Source organism: Squalius cephalus, assembly GCF_949319135.1.
Source record: "Squalius cephalus genome assembly, chromosome: 3".
Classification (NCBI taxonomy): Eukaryota; Metazoa; Chordata; class Actinopteri; order Cypriniformes; family Leuciscidae; genus Squalius; species Squalius cephalus.
Genome location: NC_137124.1, coordinates 39100409 through 39118436, shown reverse-complemented (window position 1 = coordinate 39118436; position 18028 = coordinate 39100409). Strand labels below are relative to the sequence as shown.

General features: G+C 37.0%; 3 protein-coding genes across 7 annotated transcripts in view; 1 reads left to right on the top strand and 2 right to left on the bottom strand.

The window, feature by feature from the left end:
* zdhhc21 (zDHHC palmitoyltransferase 21) overlaps positions 1–2198 on the bottom strand; it is a 120463-nt gene extending 118265 nt beyond the window's left edge. Inside the window, exons 1-2 of one of the 4 annotated variants that reach the window (XM_079866807.1) lie at positions 2103–2198; positions 1276–1410 (exon numbers count right to left, since the gene is read on the bottom strand). The gene's annotated coding sequence lies outside the window, so the exon portion shown is untranslated. The remainder of the gene's footprint in view (positions 1–1275; positions 1411–2102) is intronic. The other 3 variants (XM_079866804.1, XM_079866805.1, XM_079866806.1) reach the window with 3 other exon arrangements.
* A 673-nt stretch (positions 2199–2871) lies between these two features.
* On the top strand, positions 2872–6174 carry LOC307155823 (uncharacterized protein). 2 transcript variants are annotated; one of them, XM_079866803.1, is made up of 4 exons: positions 2872–3388; positions 4040–4366; positions 4439–4566; positions 4658–6174. In XM_079866803.1, exons 1-4 carry the CDS (start codon positions 2998–3000, stop codon positions 5018–5020), a joined length of 1209 nt encoding a protein of 402 aa, XP_079722929.1. In that variant the 5' UTR covers positions 2872–2997; the 3' UTR covers positions 5021–6174. The 2 variants fall into 2 exon arrangements, with proteins under 2 accessions (XP_079722929.1, XP_079722928.1); XM_079866802.1 differs by having other exon boundaries at positions 4034–4366.
* A 6646-nt stretch (positions 6175–12820) lies between these two features.
* LOC307155828 (bolA-like protein 2) lies at positions 12821–17698 on the bottom strand. The gene is made up of 3 exons (XM_079866810.1): positions 17468–17698; positions 17198–17295; positions 12821–14036 (listed from the first exon to the last, which is right to left on the bottom strand). Exons 1-3 carry the CDS (start codon positions 17528–17530, stop codon positions 13937–13939), a joined length of 261 nt encoding a protein of 86 aa, XP_079722936.1. The 5' UTR covers positions 17531–17698; the 3' UTR covers positions 12821–13936.
* Between the last annotated feature and the right edge of the window lie 330 nt (positions 17699–18028).

Here is an 18028-nt window from a genome sequence, read left to right as displayed (position 1 = left end):
ATTTGATGATATTTACAGTTATTGAACGGTATAGTGGCTACTCTGTCCTTGCTAAAGGCCGCAGAGAGACTGAGACAGGGACTCTATGCATTTGTGACGCAAAAATAAAATACTGGTGAGGCAAAAAGTACTTTTGATTGCTTTTCCTTATTGCACAGACTGATATTTCTTGATGTTATGGGGTTTTGTGGTCAACAAAGAATACATTCTCCCTGCTCACTTCCTCCTCCTACCTTCAATCAGTGAACAGGTGACTAATATTTAGCCTGACTACGTCAGACTTCGTACTTCCGCTCAATTTCATTTCGCTTCTGTACTTAGTCTGAGACAGCTTCAGAGCTTTCTGTTTGCCACCGGTCTGGAAACAGCCGGGCCAATCAACGAACAGAGGGCGGGCTGAGAGCCGTGACGTACACGCTGATTGTACCGTGGATGCGTAGATTTACTTCACATAATCTGCAAAAGTCGTTCACAGCCATGTTCACTCCGGTATTTCGCTCGATGGTTTTGTTTTCGCATCATACATGTGTTTACAGTGAAAGTTAAATGCGGCCGAGCATGCGCATAACACACGCCATAACCAAACGTTATGTGATTGGCTTACGGGTAACCAATGATTTTAAACTTCAGACAAGCGCCCCCTAGCAAGAGAGAAAACACTTCTCTGTTATGCCATTCCAGACTCTGTCTACGAAGCAAAGTGAAGTAGCAGAGTCTGGTATTACCAGGCTAACTAATATTCCCATTTCAACGTAATCCTGTGACCACACCCCCACCCCCCACCATGATCACGTGACATAAGCAAAAACCCATTAACTCTCATGCCTACAACAAACGAAACGGAACTGAGCTGACCTCAGCTGAACAAAGACACTTTTTTCTTTTAAAACTTCTTTACAGCAGAATTGAACTCTGTTTGCATCATTGAAACATTATTTTCCTGTTTATCCCTGTAAAACTGCTTTTAACAATCTGTATTATATAAAGCGCTATATAAATAAAGTTGACTTGAAATAAGCTGCCTCACGGTGCAACTTTAACCATTGTTGTCGCTTGTTGGAAAGTGTCTTTTTAGAAAAACTAGTGATTTATAGACGTTTTATTGTCATGTTTTGTAATATTTGCATTGTTTTATTTTTGTGCTTTGGATTATTTTTCTCATAATCGACCCTGTAATCCGCACCTTTATTTACCAGACTGTAGCCTAGAGCCAATAAAATATGGTGCTACAGAAGATTTGTTGATAAAAAAAGAAAGTGGATGGATGAAGCTCACAATACATGAATCAGTGTAGTATTACTTTAAAGGTGTCAGTCCACAGAAACCAGCAGCATCACAGTGGTCCTATCCATGACAACCTGGAACACACAAAACAAACGCTGGATAGTTGTTTGTTTATGGAAACTAGCCCTAGACAAAAACCAACAAAAAAGTCAATATATTTTAGTCAATATATATGCATTATATGTTCTATCTGGAGTTTAAAAACAACAACAAAAACAGCAAAGGTTCTCCCGAAAATGTTAGTTCAAGAATAAATGACAGTATTTTGAGATTTTCAGTAAAGGTGATGATGAATGAGGTCACATGAGAGACACCTACTGGACTACACTAGCTTTGTTCATGCATACGCCCATGTGATTAAACTGATTTTTTTTGTTGTTGTTGTTGTTGTTGTTGTTGTTGTTTTTTAAACAATTCTAATAAGCACATGAAAAACAAAATAAATAAATAAAGCCAAACGATTACATAGCTGTGATTTCTTATAAAACAGAATGCCTCTGCATTGTATAGCAGATCTGGGCTGACAGTTCTCTTGATGTTAGGAGAACAGCCATAGTTTAAGAACAAATCAGTTCATTTCATCAACAGGCCAAGCTAAGAAAAATAACTCATGTAAACGTGTTTCTATTTTCAGGGCATGTCTGTTCTGTTTATGTATACACATCATATAGTCACTGTTAGTAAACATGTCCTGGCAGTGGCTTATGATGAGTGATGCCCACGAGGATGATACACAGCTGAATAAAGATCTAACACACAAAGGCACAACCTGCGAAACAGAATATGACATCAGATTACCGAATCAAAATAACACTTACTGCTTTTCTCACACGGTGATGTCTTAGTTGGGTGTCGATGGTTTGGCGTTGGTTCTAAGATCGAAAGATAGGAGCTCTTCCTGGACTGTGATTGTACGGAAGCCGCAAAGCTTTTTTTATTGGGCAGCGCCACTGAACTGTCAAAATTGCACAAGTGCGGTCTAAATGTGAGAAAACCTTCTTTCTTTCTTTTTTACATTCTATGGAGAAAACGCGTTATGTTAATCTACGGATAGCCACTACTACTGTCATAATAAAATAAAAACTAAAGTAAATAAAATTAAATTAAATAATTAAAATAAAATTGACAATTACATTTCTTTCTAGATTTGGATTTGGACGTTTGGTGAACTAATATCCAATATGAAATTAACCTAACATATCAAAAATAATTGTTTTATTCACTGAAAATATACATATAACTACAAACCAGCCTTTCGTCCCAAACTAGCAGTCTACTCATTTTTAAACCGTGTAGTAACAAAATTGCTTGCAAAAACTGAATCACACAATGAATAGATGATAAAACTGAGATTGATGATATGTTTTGAAGAATAAAGGATGAGCATCTCCTCTCAGAGAAAGCATTTAAATTCCGTTATTACACTAAATGTTAATTAAATAAAACATAATGAAGGTGAAAATTAACAGAATATATTTTATTTTATAAAAGCGTACATTAGTAAAAAATGATTATCATGTTGAGGACCAGATCAAGACGCTCTTATGAGTTTATTGACTTTTATTTTGAAGCATTTCCTGCCGTCAGTCTGTTTTGTTCAGTTGCTGCCTGGAACGCTTGAAATGACTCTAACGGCGTCGGCATTATAAGCATTCTGAAGAGGTAACGTTAGACAGTGAGACTTATGCGTGAGACACGGTGTGTTTTTATAAAATGAATGCTCGTGTGAAAGTCAGCGGAAGGGAGCCGATATCACTGATGACCAGATGTGTAGAGGCCGCGCTCGAGACGGCGCTGCGCAGGGCATTTGAAGTGGCGCTTGAGATCGCGATCAATGAGTTCAGCAGACTTCTGGATAACAGCGAGAAACAGCGGGAGAACAACCATCTCACATCACCAACACAGCATCTCAATCATGGGGAATCAAATCAGAGCAGCTCGCACAGTCTGCGAGAGGATACACCGCAGAAACACGACGAAGTAACGTTACATCCATATGTGGATGAGAGTGAAGGGCTGATGAATGGATCTTTTCACGAAATCTCTCATCGCGATGGTCGTGTACGATCACATGAAATGAACACTTCACCTATAACGTTACATGGTGCGTAAGTTAGCCTCTCATAATGAAAAACAGAAATCTTGTGATTAGATACTGACAGTAATCACAATTGTAGACAACAAAAGTCACATTTAGACCCTTTTACAGCATGATGGAAATCAAGTAACGTTAACGTTAGCTAAATTAACTTAAGTCAATTTTCTGAAAGTCAGTTTTTGAAAGAAGTCTCTTATGCTCATCTAGCCTGCATTTATTTGATCAAAAATACAGAACAACAGTAAAAATGTGAAATATTATTACAATTTAAAATAATCGATTTATTAAATAGTATTAAATATGATTTATTTCTGTGATGCAAAGCTGAATTTTCAGCATCATTATTCCAGTCTTCAGTGTCACATGATCCTTCAGAAATTATTATAATAATTTAAACCATTAAATTATATCAATTATAGAATTACCACAAAATCAATTATATTTGAAAGCATATTAAAATAGAAAATTGTAAGAATATTTCAAAATATTACTGTTTTTTGATCAAATAAATACAGGCTTGATGAGCATAAGAGACTTCTTTAAAAAAAAACATTAAAAAAAGTTATATATATATATATATATATATATATATATATATATATATATATTATACTTTTTTTTTTTTTCTTGATATCACTTATGTCTTCACAGAGCAAGATACATCAGACCATAAGGAGCTCAGCATAGATCTCATACAAGATGTACATCCAAGCGACCACGCCGTATCATTTCAGCCTGCAATTGAGCAAGTTAAGGTGAAAAGTGAAAAGTCAGATCCAGAAGAACTTGCACTGAATAGCAGCTCTGGATGTGCTTCTCCTTATTCTAGTCCAGACTATAGTTTTGACTCGACTTGTAATGAGGAGTTTGTGCACAACAGAATGACTTTAGTTCAGTCAAAACTGCTAGAAGACTGGAAGCCTGCTCCAGAGAGGCCACAGAAGGAGCCAGAACCTTTGAATCAAGAACCCAGCCACAGTCACGGTAATGGTTAATCCATAAATGTGTTCCGCTGTACTGAAATCTTGTCCGTGATTTATGTTTTTATTTCCTCAGGCTCCTCAAAAATCAATTTGCCATCCAGTGGCTGCGTCTCTCTTGTCTCCACCCCGTTTCACAACCTCTACCTATCAGAAGACGACAGGACATCCCTCACGCAGTCAACGCAAAACCGTAATGAGCAGGTGAGGACAAACATCCATTCCAGCCTGTATATTTGTAAATTATGTAGCTGTGTATTTCACAGTTCAAATGATCTGTTATCATCCCATTCAGCATCACAGAACCATATTACTGAGTGTGGAAGAAGGCACTGTCGCAACCCGGCCAAGAAAGCAGCAGCTTTTCCCTCCAGGGTGCAGCCCGTATCACTGCAGCATGTGCAGCCGAGACTTCAATCGCCTGGAGAACCTGAAGACTCATTTAAGGATACACACTGGTGAGCGTCCGTACAGTTGTTCATTGTGCGGGGTGCGGTTTCGCCACTCGGGGGCGCTGACACGGCACTTCCGCATTCACACCGGGGAAAAGCCGTATGTGTGTGATGAGTGTGGGAAGAGTTTTAGAAACTGTGGAGGTCTGCGCTACCACCAGAAATCACACCATCCTAGTACTGTCTTTGAAACATCACGTGTATAAAATTATTTCATTAGTCAGTTTTGATAGAAAGCTTGTTGGCATGGTCAGTCAGGTTTGAGGTTCTAAACAACTCGGAACCATCTGTAGAGGAGAGCAGCGCGCAAACTAACGCGGGGTTGTAACACACATGGTTTAAAACATTCCACACAGGTTAGCATGACGAAACTTATTGTATTTACTAGTTGCCATATCAACACTATAGAGAAAAAAATGCTATAAAAAACAGACAAATCTGATAATATTTTAATCTTGAATCTGTTATTTAACAGTTGAGATAGTTCTTTAATGCTTCGTTCAGTAGCAGAAGACGCTAGCAGGGTTTAAATCCCAGTTGTGCAGGTGGGGCACATTGTAACACTGTTACAATGTGCCCCTATTAGAACTATGAAATATTCTATTCTATACTTTTATGAATTCTATTGAGAAACGAGAGTGAATGTTCAGAAATAATTAATTATTATTATTATTATTATTTGAACTGTTGTATTGCTGTTTTCCGGTGTGTTTGTTGTCAAACTCAAAAAAATGATTATTTTTAATTATTAAAAAATGTAAAAGAATTTAAAAAAAATATTTGAAGTTAATAATTGTATTTTATTGACAAAATATTTGAGTTTGTCTGGTATATTATTTTATTTTATTAGATCAGATAACATTTTAAGCTGTCATATGGTCACAATGTTACAATGTGCCCCCACCCCCACCGGGGCATGTTGTCACATTTCACTTCCATTCTTTTGGGGTATATTAAGAAAAAAGTATACGCTGTATTAACAAAACAAAACCACATAATTGTATTAGACATGTGGGAAATTAATGTGGGAAAAAATACATTCTCTGAACTCCAAGTGGATTTACACAAACTGAGAAAGTCGAAAAGTGTTAGGTTGTGCCCTGCTCTCCCTTAGTTCTTCTTTTGGACCTTGCTGTGAATTTGATATGTTTAAGTTATAGACTGTGAAACATCAACAGGTATAATAAAGTTGTGTGTTTGTGTGGAACCGTTGTTATTGTTTTATATGAATTTTTACCTAATTTACCTGGATTTTGAAATGTGATTTGATCTTTGTCTAAATAATGTGAAATAACCATGAACTGCACAGTATTTGAAAGGCCTAATTTGAAATGTTATGATATTACAACTAGGCCAGTATTAGACGGCAGTATATTTTTAGGCTTGTAATTATTAAATATGCATTTGAAACATTTAGTTGTAAAAAGTCATTTTAAATTAAATTGTTAAAATAATCATACAAATTTTATGAATCCTCAATCATCATTTATTTTTTATCTTTTAACATTTAAAATTATGCTTGATAAATATTAATGCAAATTATTAAAATATTGAACATACACTCTTGTTCAAAATTTTGGGGTCAGTAAGATATATTTTTAAATAAATGAATACTTTTATTTGAATGCATTAAATTGATCAAAAGTGACAGTAAAGACATTTGTCATGTTAGAAAAGATTTCTGTTTCAAATAAATGCTGTTCTTTTGAATTTTCTAAAAAGAATTATCATGGTTTTCAGTTCACAAATATATTACGCACAACCCTGATAATAAGAAATGTGTATTGAGCACCAAATCAGCACATCAGAATGTGACACTGAAGACTTGAAGACACTAAAGGATTCTGGAAATTCAGCTTTAAATCACAGGAATAAATCACATTTTAAAATTGTAATAATATTTCATAATCTTATTATCAAATAAATGTAGCTATAGTCTGCATAAGAGACATCTTTCAAAAATCATACACCAGAGGAAAATGGGGTAAAGAAATATTGAACATTTGAAATATTGGTGAGAGGAAGCCGCTATCCTGGTAAGCCATCCTCTCCTCCTCTGTGCCTTTTTAACTCAGATCTTCCTTCCATTCATCTCCACAATCCAAGATTGGAACTCGCATGGTAATTTACTGTATCTTGCTTGGTTCTTTTACAATAGTATTAGTCACTTCTGAAAATTAATTAAACTTAAGTTTAAAAGTTCAAATTCTACTTTAGTTTGCTCATAAATTATTTTATTAATTTATCAGCTTTTAAAGATCGGTGGTCTGTGCTTGATTTCATACACTGATTATGAAATTATGAAATGTTATTTTTTAAATATAGAATTGCTCGGTTGTAGGTAAGAGCATAGGGACTGTGACATCCATGTGACATGTACCATCACACCCACCAGTAAAAAGCTGCTGGGTCATGACACATTTGCTGGTTTCATGCAGAAGAGGAACCAGAGTAGAGAACACATTTTATTTTCCTAGTTATGCTTTCAACCTGTCCAAATGCTCACAATTCTTATCAATCCAGTGGTCAGTAGGTCACTGGCAGTGTTTGGGGTAACGCATATCAACTAACATTAGTTATCAGATTACTTTTTTCAAGTAGTGAGTAAAGTAACGCATTACTTTTAAATTAACAGCAAAATATTATATAGTTATATGTAGGCTATATTATATATACACAGTGTTGGAAGGTTACTTTGGAAATGTAGGTCACAGATTACAAGTTACCCTATATAAAATGTAATAAGTAGTGTAACTATTTCAATAACCTTATTAAAGTAATGTAACAGATTATATTGCATTACTTTTTGCTTACTTTTCTAATTTCCAGCACTGGTACACATTTTTATCACTCGCCATATGGTGGCAACTCTTAGATTAGAAAGCACCAATGTGGATTGATGTAATTGGCAAACGTGGGGAGCTGCAAAATCAAACGAGAAATAATCAAAAGCATTGTTTAGCATTGCTTTACTAAATGGCCTTTAAATGGCAGGAGGCATTGTCCAAATCAAAAGCAGGCAAAGCAACAAATTAATATTATTCAACGCATCCTAACTTTTTACAGAAAATATTCAGATATAGATGTATAAGTAACTCATTTAATTACACATTTTTTCTCAGTAACTGTCCCTGATTACAGTTACATTTATTTATTAATTAAATTACGTAACTCAGTTACATGTAACTAGTTACTTCCCAACACTGTGTGTATATATATATATATATATATATATATATATATATATATATATATATCCCAAAATTTGTAAGATGTTATAAAATCAGGAATATGTGATTTGTTTATTCTCTTTAACCTTTATTTAACTGACAAAAGAACAAAGAAAAAAAATCCAATGTTTTCACTGGCCAAATAAATTCAATTTTGTAAATATAAAAAAAAATTGACTGATGGCTGCAGCAACACACTCCAAAAAAGTTGGGACAGAGGCAAAAAAAAGTGATAAGACTGTAGAATATCCAATTGTTGAACAAATATTTTGAAACAGTCCACAATTAGCAGGTGAATTGGTAGGTGAGGGTATCATGGTTGGGTATAAAAGGAGAATCCACCAAAGACTCTGTCTTTGCAAGCAAAGATGGGTCATGGATCGCCACTTTGTGCCAAATTTCATGAGAGAATTGTCAAACAATTAAAAAATCTGATTTCTCAATGCAAGATTGCAAAGTGTTTAGGTCTTTCTCCAACTACCATACATAATATTGTGAAATGATTCAGGGAATCCAGAGAAATCTCAGTACACGTAGGGCAAGACCTCTGTTGAATGTTCATGACCTTTCAGCCCTCAGATGGCATTGCAAGAGAAACCATCATGCTGCTAAATATACCCACATGGGCTCAGGAGTACTTTGGAAAACCGTTGTCACTTAACACAGTCTGACACTGCATTAAGAAATGACACTTGAATCTCTGTTATGCAAGGAGAAAGCTATACTTCTATTCAATAGTTTTCTGGGCCCCGAGTTCATCTCAGATGGTCTGAAAGACAGTGGAAATGTGTTCTGCGGTCAGATGAGTCCACGTTTCCACTTGTTTTGGGGAAAACTGACTGAGTTCTCAGTCCCAAAGATGAAAAGGACCATCCAGATTTTCAAGACAGGTGCAAAAGCAAACATCTGTCAGTTTATAGGGATGCATCCGTGTAAATGGCATGGGTGTCTTGCATATTTGTGGAGGTACCATTGATGTGGAGGCGTATATTATATATACAGTATATACATGACAATTCTCCTGTCCCATGTTGAGAGAAATCGGGAGTGAGGTGCAGAGGTGTTGTGTGCGCTGTGTGAACATGATGTTGTACTTTAAGACTGAATGTGAGCATGCATTTACTCATCTCACTTGCACAGAAACAGATTCACTATTCCTCAAAATGCTTAAAAACAGTGAAATGCAAACTCAGAATATTACGAAAACCTGCAATAATTACACAAATATACTTTATGTATTTACTTTATTAACCAGTGTCTTTGCTGCTGATCTTCAATGATCCAATTTAACTATGCCAACAGCAAAAATGACTTTAGATGCACATCACATTTGTGTTTTCACTTTTTTCTTTTTTTTTTTTTTCTCAAGAACCTTTTTCTTCAGCGTCCTATTCCTCTGCAGTCCAAAATGGCAGGACGGCTAAAGGATTTGTTTCAGCTCAGCCCCCTTTACTGTACAGGCATGAATTTGCATTTCCTTTAGCCTGAGGCTTATTATTCATTTCACTTTTGGTGTAAAAGGGCCTTTACATTTTCCAAAAATGAAACTTTTTTTATATTATTAAAAAACAAAGTGTTTTAGAGTAACGTAATGCTTTCCTTAAAAAGTAACTAAGTAACGGAATTAGTTACTTGTTTAGAGAGTAACATAATATTGTAACGCATTACATTTAAAAGTAACTTTCCCCAAAACTGACCGAGTTTGGCTTAAAAATCCTTTACCCGGGTTTGAGAGGAATGTGTCTGTGCTTTAGATCGAGAGAGCTTTCTAGATCGGACCTCTGACTGAACTGCTGGTGAGATGTTGTGGGAGTACCTACAAACCATGAGAAAAGGTAAAAGATGTGTATGCGCATTTATTTTGTTAATTCGCTTTGCAGTGCAGATTTTCTCAGTTTGTGAGTGCCTGTGCATTTCTGTAAAAAACATTTGCAAAGACTGTAGATTTTATTATGAATTTAAACGTATTGTGTATCTGCTGCAGAATGTAACAGTGGTGGTGCCCTTGGTACCTTTAATGAAATCATCAGTGTTTAGACACTGGCTAGAAACTTGTTTCAGTGTGATTCATGGCCTGGACATCAGACGCTACAGACCGATTAAAGACAACAAAAGAGTCACACAGTTTATCTCACAAATTTCAGACTGACTGCAAACTCAATGAACGCTTCTGAATTCGGCCAGCTACTGCAAGTCCACCTGTCACGATCTGAACGTTGGTCTTTCATAACCAATTTCAGTTTTCCAAGTTCCCTTCCAATAGCATGCACCTTACAAAATACATTTCCCGCTTCCTATGTATGTTAGTGCCTCACTCTTACATAGAGAGAGAAAACAAAATGGTAGAAAAGGTGTCATCTGGACCACACCCTTCAAAAGGTACACTTTTGTTCCATATTTACCCCTAGAGGGTGCATACTGGTATCTTAAAGGTACATATTATTACCTCAAATGTATAGTACCGAAATAGTAGGCTATGTACCCATTAAAAAGGAGCCACCATAGTGACAAGTTAAGTGCGAGCAGACTGTGTGAGAAAGAGCACTGAAAGCCTGCTGTGGTCTGTTGTCTTTATATCACACAGCAGGAGGCCCGTCTGCCCTTCAGCTTCAGCACAAATCGTACATGCTTTTAGCTTCATGAATAAAACATTTGCTCTTGCAATGCTGTTATTAATCGCACGTTATATCCGTCTGAACATAAGAGGTTATGTCTGTTCCTGAATCAGTGACATGTTTCCATATAAACCAAGCCATATTTTTATGTTTGGAAAGCACTTAAAGTGTGTTTAAATTGCCTTGGTATTTTAAAACTTTGTTACCATGAGCTTCAAAGGTTATTCGTTGCAATAATCATAATTTGTCCTTGGTTCTCAATGGTATTTGTCCAACTTATAAAATCTGGAAAACAGGGAGCCTCGGTATAGTTCAACAAAAAGTTAAAAAGCTGTCATAATTTCCTTAATTTTACACTCAAATTATTTACTTTGCTCTGTGGGACAAAAAAAGAAGTTTTGAAAAATGTTCATGCTGTTATTTTTGATAGTGAAAATTGTTGGGGACATGCACCTGAAAGTACACTGCTCAAAAAAATAAAGGGAACACTTTTTAATCAGAGAATAGCATCAAGTCAGTTAAACTCCTGGGATATTGATCTGGGGTGCGTTTCCCGAAAGCATCGTTAGCCAACTATGGTCGCAAGTTCATCGCAATGTCCATTGAACTCTATTGGTAACGACGGAACTTGCGACCATAGTTGCCCAATGATGCTTTCGGGAAACGCACCCCTGGTCAGTTAAGTAACAGAGGGGGTTGGTAATCAGTTTCAGCTGCTTTAGTGTTAATGAAATTAACAGCAGGTGCACTAGATGGGCAACAGTGAGACAACCCCCAAAACAGGAATGGTTTTACAGGTGGAGGCCACTGACATTTTTTCCCTACTCATCTTTTTGGACTGTTTTTCACCAGTTTTGCATTTGGCTAGGGTCAGTGTCACTACTGGTAGCATGAGGCGATACCTGGATCCTACAGAGGTTGCGCAGGCAGTCCAGCTCCTTCAGGATGGCTCATCAATACGTGCCATTGCCAGAAGGTTTGCTGTGTCTCCCAGCACAGTCTTAAGAGCATGGAGGAGATTCCAGGAAGACAGACAGCTACTCTAGGAGAGCTGGACAGGGCTGTAGAAGGTCCTTAACCCATCAGCAGGACCGGTATCTGCTCCTTTGTGCGAGGAGGAACATGATGAGCACTGCCAGAGCCCTACAAAATGACCTCCAGCAGGCCACTGGTGTGAATGTCTCTGACCAAACAATCAGAAACAGACTTCATGAGGGTGGCTTGAGGGCCCGACGTCCTCGTGGGCCCTGTGCTCACTGCCCAGCACCAGGGAGCTCGATTGGCATTTCCCATTGAACACCAGAATTGGCAGGTTGCCACTGGTGCCCTGTGGTTTTCACAAATGAGAGCAGGTTCACCCTGAGCACGTGACAGACAGGAAAGGGTCTGGAGAAGCCGTGGAGAATGTTATGCTGCCTGTAACATCGTTCAGCATGACCGGTTTGGTGGTGGGTCAGTGATGGTCTGGGGAGGCATATCCATGGAGGGACGCACAGACCTCTGCAGGCTAGACAATGGCACCCTGACTGCCATTAGGTATCGGGATGAAATCCTTGGATCCATTGTCAGACCCTATGCTGGTGCAGTGGGTCCTGGGTTCCTCCTGGTGCACAACAATGCCCGGCCTCATGTGGCGAGAGCATGCAGGCAGTTCCTGGAGGATGAAGGAATGATACCATTGAAGGGCCACCACGCTCACCTGACCTACATCCAATAGAACACCTCTGGGACATTGTGTTTCGGTCCATCTGACATCACCTGGTTGCACCTCAGACTGTCCAGGAGCTCAGTGATGCGCTGGTCCAGATCTGGGAGGAAATACCCCAGGACACCATCCGTCGTCTCATTAGGAGCATGCCCCGACGTTGTCAGGCATGCATACAAGCACGTGGGGGCCATACAAACTACTGAGTACCATTTTGAGTTGCTGCAATGAAATTTCAGCAAAATTGACAAGCCTGCTGCATAATTTTTTCACTTAGATTTCCGGGGTGTCTTTGAATTCAATCCTCTGTAGGTTGATCATTTTCATTTCCATCAAACGATGTGGCATCCTTTCGTTCATAACACATTACCCAGTCCATATTAGTATAGATATCCAGCATGATATTTTTCCCCATTGAGATCTGATGTGTTTTCAAAGTGTTCCTTTAATTTTTTTGAGCAGTGTATATGTCTTTGTGTGAGGAACATACTGAAATATCAGTTGTAAGTTGAAAATATTATTTGCCAGCTGTGGTCAGCATTCATCTATGTTCTGACAGGATAAATGTGTTACTTTGGTAAATTCCACCTGAACTGAGGTAAAGAATCAAAACACACTAATATAGTTTTTAGATTTCAGAGCTATCAAAGTGAACTTTTATTACATATATAATATATTATGGGTTTTTGAACAAAGCGAAATTGGTGCCCATATTTTCTGTATCAAAACATTCTGTCTGAGCAATCCTTTAAAGTTTAGACTTTTGGCACCTTTCACTCCAAAAAGACAGAAATGATAGAAATTGTTCTAATGTGACTTGAAAATGTCCACAAAGTTTTAGAATTTCAATTAAATCAAACAAAAAATACAGTATGACAAAATTAATAAGAAATAAGATTATATCTCAGTTACTAATATCATACAGTATGTACATTGATCATGTGACTCCTTTGTACAAACAGTCAGATGTTCCTCCACTGAAGCACAAGATGCTCTTTGGATCATTCTCAAATCATTATCATCAGGTTATAGGCTACACAAAATTGTGGAGTTCATGCAGCTGGAGTTCTGCTGTCATTAAAGAGAATAGGGAGGGGAAATCAGATACTAAGGGATTATGAAAATAGGTTTGATTTTCAGATTTCAAAAGCAAAGTGAAATTAACAGTATTGAATGTTTTGTTGGTGGCCATATTTTCTAAATCGAAACATTCTGTATGAGCCATCCTTAAAAGTCTAAACCTTTAGCAGCTTTCACTCTAAGATAGAAATAAAAATGTCATCACACTGCCAACAACCTACAAATTTTGTTCAGAAATGTTCTTTATTGTCAGCAAACTACATTTCAAAGATCCCTTGTATAGCACATAATGCATTTCAATCATTTGCGATGCGTTTTGCATAAGTGACAAAAATTGAAGCATAATCACTTTATAAATACAAATTAACTGATTTCAATTACATTGGTGTGATTATACTTTGAGGGGAATAATGGAAGTATCACCAAATAAAAAAAGTCCCTGCTGTTTTATTTGATGGCTGCGTGAATGAGTTTTGAGCATGTCTGTATGTGTCATTGTGCTTTCTGTTTCTCCCACTGCTCTGGTGTCAGTGTTTTCTGCTCGAATGCATGGATCTCTTTCAGCTCCTCGGCAAGGCAATTATTCACCATCCTACCAACAAACATAAACACAGACATTTATAAAAACATTACATGAGGTCAGTAAGTCTATTGATCCCAAGCATGCCTGTTCCTCACAGCTTGCCTCCACAGATCCATCCTCTCTAAAGACAATACTCTTCCACATGACTTGGTCCTGTAAAAAGACCCAGATCATTCTGCTAAGCCTGCACATCTGCGTCCGTGTCTGAGGCACTCTCAGACAGCCGGGACACTTGACCTTTGCACAACACTCTCCACTGACAGTATCATTGATTCAATCAAACCATTTTTATTTCCATTTCCAGGTGTTCCGTACTTGGCTGAAACAGCATGCCAATTGTTTTCTTAAATGGCAATATCCACTACTGATATGAAATGCAACCTGCTTGCCACATATCAATAAAATGCAATAAAATGAAAGCCCCCACCCCCACACAGATGATTCGACTATTAGTCGACAATAGGCAAGATTTGACGATTCTGATTCGACTATGAAAATCCTTAGTCGGGGACACCCCTTGTAACAGGACAGTTTTGAGTGTCATTGTTTGTCTAGAGCTGGTGTGCTGCTGGCAACTAACAGCAAAATCTTGCTTGTACTGTTTGTTCATTTTTTGTTCTTCCTTGTCATTTCTTATCTTCGCTTTATTTTTTGTTATTATTTACTTCAGTTACTATAAAGAGACATCCACTCTTGTATTGCATGTTTGTGCATTTTGGGGGTGGAGCAATGAAATGTGTTTGTTTGGGTCGTGTTCAACAATGTTTCTCAGAAATAGCTTACTACACCTTTAAAGGTCCCGTTCTTCGTGATCCCATGTTTCAAACTTTAGTTAGTGTGTAATGTTGTTGTTAGAGTATAAATAATATCTGTAAAATTCTAAAGCTCAAAGTTCAATGCCAAGCGAGATATTTTATTTAACAGAAGTCGCCTACAAAAAACGGCTGGATTGGACTACATCCCTCTACTTCCTTCTTTAATGACGTCATTAAAACCGTGTTTTGACTAACCTCCGCCCACAGGAATACAGGCGTATTGATGGTGAAATGTCAACAGATGTGGTTGATGTTTATCTATAATCGGATACCGCAAAAGTTTAATACGAAGTTGTTAGTTTGCTCTGTCCATTTCAACACGGACTGTTTTTCTAACCTGGGATAATATTAAGCAGGCTTCTCTCAGCGTTTCATACTGACGAAGGGGACAATTTCAACTATATTCCAGCAAGCGGTAAGTAGTGATTTACTATGGAAGTAGCGATCAACTTCACATCGTTTCTCTTAGTAGGATGAAAATAATCTTACTTAAACTGTGATTAATATACAGAAAGCGATCAAAGAACAATCCCTTTCCAATCGCCCAAGCTGTCAATCACGCGAGTTTATCTGGACACTTGCCAAAACTCGTTATGAAATCAATGACGCTGTTACACTGCACAACGAAGCTCTTACTGTATTTATATACCTCATGTTTGCATTGGTGAAATCATTAGTGAGTGCAGAAACTGCGTTGCAATGATAAGATCTTTTTTCACGCGATCAACAGACTGTCATCTGCTCAATGCTCATCACTGCAACCTTTTATGTGATTGAAATAGATCTAAATACTTAAAAAACTTCTCACGATTCGTTAATCCCGATAGCTGTAATAGTAAAAACGTATAATAGCTGTAATAGTAAAAGTTTTCCAGATAGTTCCACATATAATGCCAGATATTTCATATGCAAGCATGTCAGCCAATCACAGCAGTGGGCGTTTACACTAAAGTCTCACAGCAGACACGCCCCTTCAAACAGAGCGTTCAAATCAGGTGATGAAATCAGGCTAGAAAAAATGCCTTTTATTTCTAAATTATAAAAAAATTTGATCTAAAAAACATACTAACATTATAAGGGCACCCCAGGAAACATTATAAAATAATAAAATAATCCATGCAATGGGACCTTTAACTTGAGAGATGAAATTCACATAGTGATTAGACATTTTTGTTCATTAATAAATGAAACAACAGGCATTAATCATGTGTGCATACATTTAACTTATTATATTAGTTCGCAAAGAGAGGTCCAAAAACCCCACTGAAAATCTGGGATCAAAAATGTAACTAAAAACATAAAGACTCCCTGTGGTAAAAATCAAGTTTTAAATGTTGTTTATATGTCTATGTGGTGTTTTAAATATGCTTTAAACAAATCATGTGCACATTCATAAGTCAACATTTCGGAGTATTTTTTCCTTAAAACTGCAGTAAAAAATTTTTTTTTATTAATTACCGTTACGTGTCCGATGTTGTAGAGAGCGATACATAAAACGCATTACCATTCTGATACATCGACTTGTAAACGAGACTGTATAATTAACTCTTCCACTTCTTCTGAATCAGTTTCTGGTTCAAACATTTATGGCTGAGTATTTCCACTTGCCATTGTGCAGCGTTTACTACGATAATGTTGACCGAGTGGATGAGGTATTTGAGCTGGTGTGAGTGAGTGGAGGCGGGGACTAATATGCATATTCATGGTTCCATGTTTCCTAAATGAAGCAAGCCTTCAAGCTTTTTTAAGACTTTTTCTTTTTAAGACTTTTTTTTAAGACTTAAGGACTTTTTCTTTTTTTTTCAAAGGAATATCTCAAATATATAATTTTGGTAAAAAAAAATAAAAAAAAGAGATGCGCATTAATGAATACAATTTACTACAAAGTAGGGGGACTTTAACTAAAACTAGGATTTCGATTAAAACAAACATAAGTTACAGTATTATAAAATGAATAAGAAATAAGATTCTGTACCTCTGAGTTACTAATATCATGTATGTACATTTGTGACATTGATCATGTGAACAAACAATCACACGTTCTTCCACTGAAGCACAAGATGCTCTTTGGATCATTCTCAAATCTTATCATCAGGTTATCGGCTACACACAATTGTGGAGTTCATGCAGCTGGAGTTCTGCTGTCATTAAAGAGAATGGGTGGACATTTTATTTTCAGATTTCAAACTGAAATTAAGATTATAACGCGAACATTAAAAATGAACACTACTAAGAAAGGAGAAAAATAGAAGCATTTTTTCTAGTGGTTTCAGTCTTTTGTATTTTCTATGGATGAATGATTCTCTAGTGTCTAATCCAAAGAAATCGTGAGCAGAAGTAGTAACGTTAACTCACCTGTGTCTCTGCAACAATGCTTTTCCTTCAAACTGAGGGGATACAACAAGAACTTTAAAACTGGCAGCACATCTATTGGGAGACGTGTCTTCTACATCCTGAAAGAAAAACGGATTCTGAAACATGCACAGAGTTTACGTATTTTCGTTAATTAACTGTTGAAATGTGAAAAAGCAATAGCTGCCTGTTTTACATCGCACATGTACATTGTATGATCTGTAATTCATTCTGATTCCATCTTCATCTGGCTGTGCAGTTATTACTACATACCACGTGTATCGCACCAATCTCCGCGATCAGTTTTTCACGAATCAGATCTGGGGTGACTGACATATTTCCTGGGATAAAATATAAGCTTTGGTGACGACGACGTTTTTATAAACGCTGAGGTTAATGATGTCAACGTACAGTAGACAGCGTCGATCTTTTCTAATTTTCCAGTAACTACCGGTATGCCTTAGAAAGGAGGAGCTTAGTAATAAAAACACCCATTTGGACTTGGAATGTTACAGAGGCCACGCCTCTTAAAAATAAATGACCAATCCATTTATCGAAGTGTTTACTAGAGTCATGCAAACTGGCCAATCAAAGCCGAGAATTTGGGGTCCTTGTTGTTATCGGTGTTCTCTTCATTTGCTTGATCGGAAAAGCTAAATAATTATATTGGAAGATGTTCAAACCAAATTGAATCAATACAGAAGGTCAAATATTTACTTGTTAATAAGGTGAAGTATAACCATACATTAAACTTAATATTGTATTCATTTAACAAGTGACTCCTGCATCGTATATTTGGTCAGGCCATACCCGGACATCTTTAACGGGCTAGTT

Excerpts from the sequence above, each read along its gene's own strand:
- LOC307155823 (XM_079866802.1), top strand. The coding sequence starts at position 2,998 with ATGAATGCTCGTGTGAAAGTCAGCGGAAGGGAGCCGATATCACTGATG. Across the intron at positions 3,389-4,033 it reads TTCACCTATAACGTTACATG|AGCAAGATACATCAGACCAT; the intron begins GTGCGTAAGTTA and ends ATGTCTTCACAG. Across the intron at positions 4,367-4,438 it reads AGAACCCAGCCACAGTCACG|GCTCCTCAAAAATCAATTTG; the intron begins GTAATGGTTAAT and ends TTATTTCCTCAG.
- LOC307155828 (XM_079866810.1), bottom strand. The coding sequence starts at position 17,530 with ATGTCAGTCACCCCAGATCTGATTCGTGAAAAACTGATCGCGGAGATT. Across the intron at positions 17,296-17,467 it reads AGATTGGTGCGATACACGTG|GATGTAGAAGACACGTCTCC; the intron begins GTATGTAGTAAT and ends TTTTTCTTTCAG. Across the intron at positions 14,037-17,197 it reads GCATTGTTGCAGAGACACAG|GATGGTGAATAATTGCCTTG; the intron begins GTGAGTTAACGT and ends GTTTGTTGGTAG.